The sequence below is a fragment of the Zeus faber genome (assembly GCF_960531495.2).
Source record: "Zeus faber genome assembly, chromosome: 6".
NCBI lineage: Eukaryota > Metazoa > Chordata > Actinopteri > Zeiformes > Zeidae > Zeus > Zeus faber.
Window position 1 is genome coordinate 8,353,087 of NC_137201.1, and position 5,779 is coordinate 8,358,865.

At 49.6% G+C, this 5,779-nt stretch overlaps 1 protein-coding gene across 1 annotated transcript in view; it reads left to right on the forward strand.

The window, feature by feature from the left end:
• hipk2 (homeodomain interacting protein kinase 2) overlaps positions 1–5,307 on the forward strand; it is a gene marked incomplete at both ends in the record, with an annotated part of 63,415 nt that extends 58,108 nt beyond the window's left edge. The window contains 5 exons of the mRNA XM_080002550.1: positions 790–969; positions 2,265–2,624; positions 3,884–4,143; positions 4,272–4,432; positions 4,837–5,307. Of these exons, the coding sequence (XP_079858676.1) occupies positions 790–969; positions 2,265–2,624; positions 3,884–4,143; positions 4,272–4,432; positions 4,837–5,307 (1,432 nt within the window). The remainder of the gene's footprint in view (positions 1–789; positions 970–2,264; positions 2,625–3,883; positions 4,144–4,271; positions 4,433–4,836) is intronic.
• Positions 5,308–5,779: the final 472 nt, after the last annotated feature.

Genomic DNA, 5,779 nt, shown 5'->3' on the forward strand with positions numbered 1-5,779 from the left:
CCCCCCATCACGGTCCTTCAGCAAACACCGCGGCTTCTTAGAAACCCCGGGGAGATGAGATATATGTACATTCACGTCACTGGGATGGATGGAATAATGGATGGATAGATGGGGGGAGGTGGGATGTAGGCTCTAGAAATACAGTGTGTGTGTGTGTGTGGGGGGGGGGGGGTGCGGACGCATCATTCATAGACGTCTATTCGCGGCCGCCGCTCTCCTCCTTCAACTCCTTCATCTCTCCCTCCCGTCTGTCTTTCTCTCTCTCTCTCTCTCTCTCTCTCTCTCTCTCTCTCTCCCTCGCTTCCTGCGCGACGGCAGCTCCATTGTCCTCGGAGAGACGTTTGGGGGAAAGTGTCGCACTTCCTCTGCAGAGCTATCGCTCCACAGCTGCTGGTGTCAGCTCCTCTGGCCTGTCTGTTTTCTCTCTCTCTCTCCGTCTCTCTCTCTCTCTCTCTCTCTCTCTCTCTCCCCCTCTCGGCTTCCCCCCTCCTACTTCTCGGTTCCTCCCGCATCACAGGGAGCTGCTGCCCCCTGTTGGCACACATGGGGAAATGAACAGCCTTCGTTTTCTGTTTCCTACACATGTTTTATTTCTTTGTTTATTGATAATTACAAATAATTTTCATAATCATTAATTTCAAGAAGTCGTTATTTTAAATAAATTAATAAATAAATGCAATTCATTGCCTTAACGCTGCGCGGACAAAAATACATTGTTTGGTTTGGACGGAGACTTCCACTGCTCGGTTGACCCAAAACTCTCTTCTCATTGTTTTTTTTACTTCTCAGGAACTCCCACCCCCACGGCAGCCATTACAACCCCATCATGCAGCAGCCTGCCCTGCTGACCGGCCACGTTGCCCTTCCACCCAACCAGCCGCTCAACGTGGGGGTGGCCCACGTCATGAGGCAGCCCTCCACCAACAGCAACTCCTCCAAAAAGATGAAGCAGCACCAGATGTCTACCAGGTACACAAAACCAAACACCCGGGGGCCGGACCCCGACCGATCACACTACACTACATTACAGTACATTACAGTACTTTACACTACAGTACATTGCAGTACATTACAGTACATTCAATTACAGTACATTACAGTACCTTGCAGTGCAGTACATTGCAGTACATTAAATTACAGTACATTACAGTACATTTCACTACAGTTCATTGCAGTACATTACAGTACATTCAATTACAGTACATTACACTACCTTGCAGTGCAGTACATTGCAGTACATTAAATTACAGTACATTACACTACATTGCAGTACAGTTCATTGCAGTACATTACAGTACATTCAATTACAGTACATTACACTACATTGCAGTACAGTTCATTGCAGTACATTACAGTACATTCAATTACAGTACATTACACTACCTTGCAGTGCAGTACATTGCAGTACATTAAATTACAGTACATTACACTACATTGCAGTACAGTACATTGCAGTACATTACAGTACATTACAGTTCATAGCAGAACATTACACTACATTACATTACATTACAGTACGTTGCAGTACATTACACTACATTGCAGTACATTACAGTACAGTACATTACATTACAGCATATTACAGTACATTGCAGTACATTACAGGACAATACAATACATTACAGGATATTACAGTACATTACAGTACATTAAACTACATTACAGTAGGCTGCGACCAAATTTGCCAAATGACAGCCTTGTCGTCATTATGTTGTGGTGATACATCTGGCCCGGGGACTTTTATCTCCAAACATCTTGAGTCTTGTAGTCTCTCATTAACGTATGTATGCCCCATGCAGTGGAATGTCCTTTAACAGGGTCCATCTGGCATTGAAAATTTTAATTCAAGGACTTTCAAGTACTTTTCAAGCACTGTTTTTTCATTTTAAAGGACTGCGTGCGCAACATATATAATCCCTTTCCAATGTGATCTTTGTTAATGAAAATGTAATATAAACTTATTCTCATTGTCTATTATTTATATTAGTATATCTCTATATCCATTATTAATCTCATTGTCATCTACTTTTATAAGTATCTATTTCAGTTTACATTTCCCTGACTTCATCTATGTCGTAAAAGAGATTCTGGAATTTTTTATTACATTACGATTTGAATAACAAAACCAGGGGGAATAACAGAGATTCTCAAGGACAAATATCAGTCACTTCAAGCCCCTCAAGGACCTGGTAAGAACCGTGTATTCAAGCTCGGGGTCTTTTTTTTTTTTTTAACAACTTTCATCCCCTCCCTCTCGCTCACAGGAACATGTCCGGCTACGAGGTGTCGTCCTCGCAGACGGTGCTCTCCCCGCAGCGCTCCAAGCGCGTGAAGGAGAACACGCCGCCACGCTGCGCCGTGCTGCAGAACGGCCCCGCCCACTGCCCGCCGCCCGCCGCCCAGCTCTGCGTGGGGGGCGGAGGAGGGTGGGGCTCTGGCGAGGCGGAGCAGGCCTCCAGCACCACCTGCGACCACCAGCACCAACATCAACCCCAACACCAACATCCGCACCGCGTCCCACGACAGACCATCGTCATCCCCGACACGCCCAGCCCCGCCGTCAGCATCATCACCATCAGCAGCGACACGGACGAGGAGGACGAGCACAAGCAGAGTAACATCAAGTCAGCGCTGGGCTCGGGGCGGGTGGGATGGATTCCGCTGGGAACGAGAGTGTGCTATCCACTCGATCCATGTGATGATGTATTGTCGGGAAAAACAGATTTCAACTGTCCAACAAGAGACAATTTCATTGTTCTTATTTTTTAGTCGTAATTAACAAATTATGAAAAATCGTAATGGCTAATTGTAATAATTGTAAAATTTCTTTAAAAAAAACCTGTGCTGTCGTGTCGGCAGGCTGGCCATACGACATGGTGTATTTGTATGCCATTGCATCCAAGACAGAGTTGATCTGCAGGTGGGGTTCAAATTCTCAACCTGCAATGCCACTCTTGTTTAATCATCAAGAACCGCAGCAGCAACTCTGTCCTCTGGACGCCCTGTTGGGTTGACAAGGGCACAGCTTTTTATGTTACACGAGACGGCCACCAATCCCCCTCTTTGGAGAGCGATCTGACCATGTTTTGATCTATAAACAACTAACCCTAATTACTTCTCCAAGAGGGGGAGGGCGAATCAGGAGACGGATGTGAGACGGATAAACTCAGAGATAAACAGCAATATGTGCTTGACAAAACATACACATTGAAACATCAGACGACAACATGTATTTGACCAAACGTGATTAATTAAGTCGGCAAAAATTGAAACTGTAATTCCGGCGCGTGGCATCTTCCTGTGAAAGCTATGGCAGTAAAGGAGAGAAAGGGAGAAGGATGTAATCAAGAGTGTAGAGTGTGTGTGTGTGTGTGTGTGTGTGTGTGTGTGTGTGTGTGTGTGTGTGTGTGTGATGTGTCCACCGGGGAATGCACGGGACCCAATTAGTTGTGGTGTATGGGGTCAACACTAGATCGTATTTGTTTAAAATGATTATAAAAAGAATTAAAACATACTCTCTCTTGTTTCACCGCTCTGGACAGAGCGAATCAATGCTCCAGGATAGCAAATTTTTCTTGGTGTGTGTCTTATTTTTGTTTTATTTATTTTACATATGAAAAGTGCCTGACAACGGGGCATCCGGGCCGCTGGTTGCCAACTGGGTCAGGTCAAGTGTGTTTCTATACACAAACGCCGTACAGTCTCAAAGGGCTTCACGAGCGCATGTTTCACATAGAATTCACCAGCATCCCCTAGTGTTAACCCCTTCCCGGGTGAGGAAAAAGTCCAAACAGGGAGGAGCCGGGCAACCCTAACCATCGGGGCCCTTTTCTGGTTCACGTCCCTCACGCTGTCCTGACATTTCTCCCTCTCGCCCCTTCAGCTTATCTTCCAAGCAGAGGAAGAACGTCATCAGCTGCGTCACGGTGCATGACTCCCCCAACTCGGACTGCTCCTGCCACGGCAGCCCCTACGCCCTGGAGTCCAGGCTCGCCGCCAACAACAACAACAACAACAACGGCTACGACACCAAGGCGGCGGCGCTGGACAACGGCAACAACGGAAACCCCCGCACCATCATCATCCCCCCGCTCAGAACCCAAGCCGGCGAAGTCCTGAGCGAGTGCGAGCGCCTGGCACCAGGTACGGCGAGGGGGTTCAGGGCGGTTGCATCCCTTGTCGGGTCCGGGGGTTGGGGGAGCGCCGAGGCATTTTGGGGCAACTACACAAGTGGGCGAGTGCGACCCAATTTGTCCCCCTCTCCTGTTCAGACGCAATGAACCACCAGAATTCCGCCTACAAGTTCAAATCCGCCGGCGGCGCGGTACTCGTCAACAATCATCTGGCGGGAGGCGTGGTGGGCGGCGGACCCTACCGACAGCAGCGCATGGTACCGCACCCCTTCCAGCAGCAGCCCCTCAATCTCAGCCAGGTAGGGAGGGCTGTATCTGTTGGGCAAGATAACCTGGAAAGTGGATGACTTCGCTGATGGATTTGTGTTTGTCCGTGGGGGAATGGAAGATAAAGGCCAAAGTGTTTCCACAGTGGAACAAATGATGTACTGTATGTGTTTTTTTTCAACTTTATATAGAACCAATATTTTTTGAACACATTGTTTTTATTTCGGAGCATGTAATAAGAAGCGTAATTAGTCATTATTGCAGACGATCCCCCTGCTGAGTGATACAAGATTTGAGCAATAGTTTTAGCTTAGGGGACGATAGCAAATAATTTGTAGTAATACATGTATATGCCTATTTATGGGGGATTGGAATTGTGTTTGGGGGGGGGGGGGGGCTAAAAAGTGACTAACACTGCCCTGGTCCACACTCCCAGGCGCAGCAGCACATGGTCAGCGAGCGCAGTGATGGCCACCGGCGCCAGCAGGCCTACATCACGCCCACCATCGCCGCCCAGGCGCCCTACTCCTTCCACCACCACAGCAGCCCCTCGCACACGGGCAACGTGCACCCGCACCTGACGGCCGCGCGCCTGCCCAGCCAGCCGCACCTGTACGCCTACACCGGGGCCCCCGCCGCGCTGGGCTCCACGGGCGCCGTGGCCCACCTGGTGGCGTCGCAGGGCTCGGCGCGCCACGCGGTCCAGCACGCCGGCTACCCGCCGGGCCTCGTGCACCAGGTGCCGGTCGGCGTGGGCCACCGCGTGCTGCCCTCGCCCAAGCTGCACCACAGCCAGTACCCACCGCAGTTCGCCCACCAGGCCTACATCAGCGCCTCGCCCGCCTCCGCCGTCTACACTGGATACCCGCTGAGCCCCACCAAGGTCAACCAGTACCCGTACCTCTAGGGAGGAGGAGACACTGGAGGGGCCACGCCCAGCGCCGCTGCTGTTCCCGTTCCTCCCCCCCCCCCCCCCCGACGTCCCGTCTCGTGGACCCCCAAAGCCCCAAAACCTCCGATCGCATGGTTATCCTGAAAGACGAAACACTCTCCCCGACCTCAGACGCAAAGCAGAGACGAAGGAACCCGACGCGTTTAACTTGAAGACAAAACAACAGAGAGAGGAAGAAGGAGGAGAACACAGAGGAGGTTTTTCTTCTTTCTTTTCTTTTTCCTTTCTTCTTTGGACCTGATATTTCGTTGTTTTTGTTTTTTTATTTCCTGCCCCCCCCCCCCGAATTGGGAAGTTGACTTTTCGCTCTCTGGACGTGTGGAATTCCCAAGGAGATTTTGGAGATGAGGTGAAATACGGAGGGGAGAAAAAAAACAAAACCTGCTGCTCTTCAAAGAAAAAAAAAATTATTATCGATGGCCTTTAA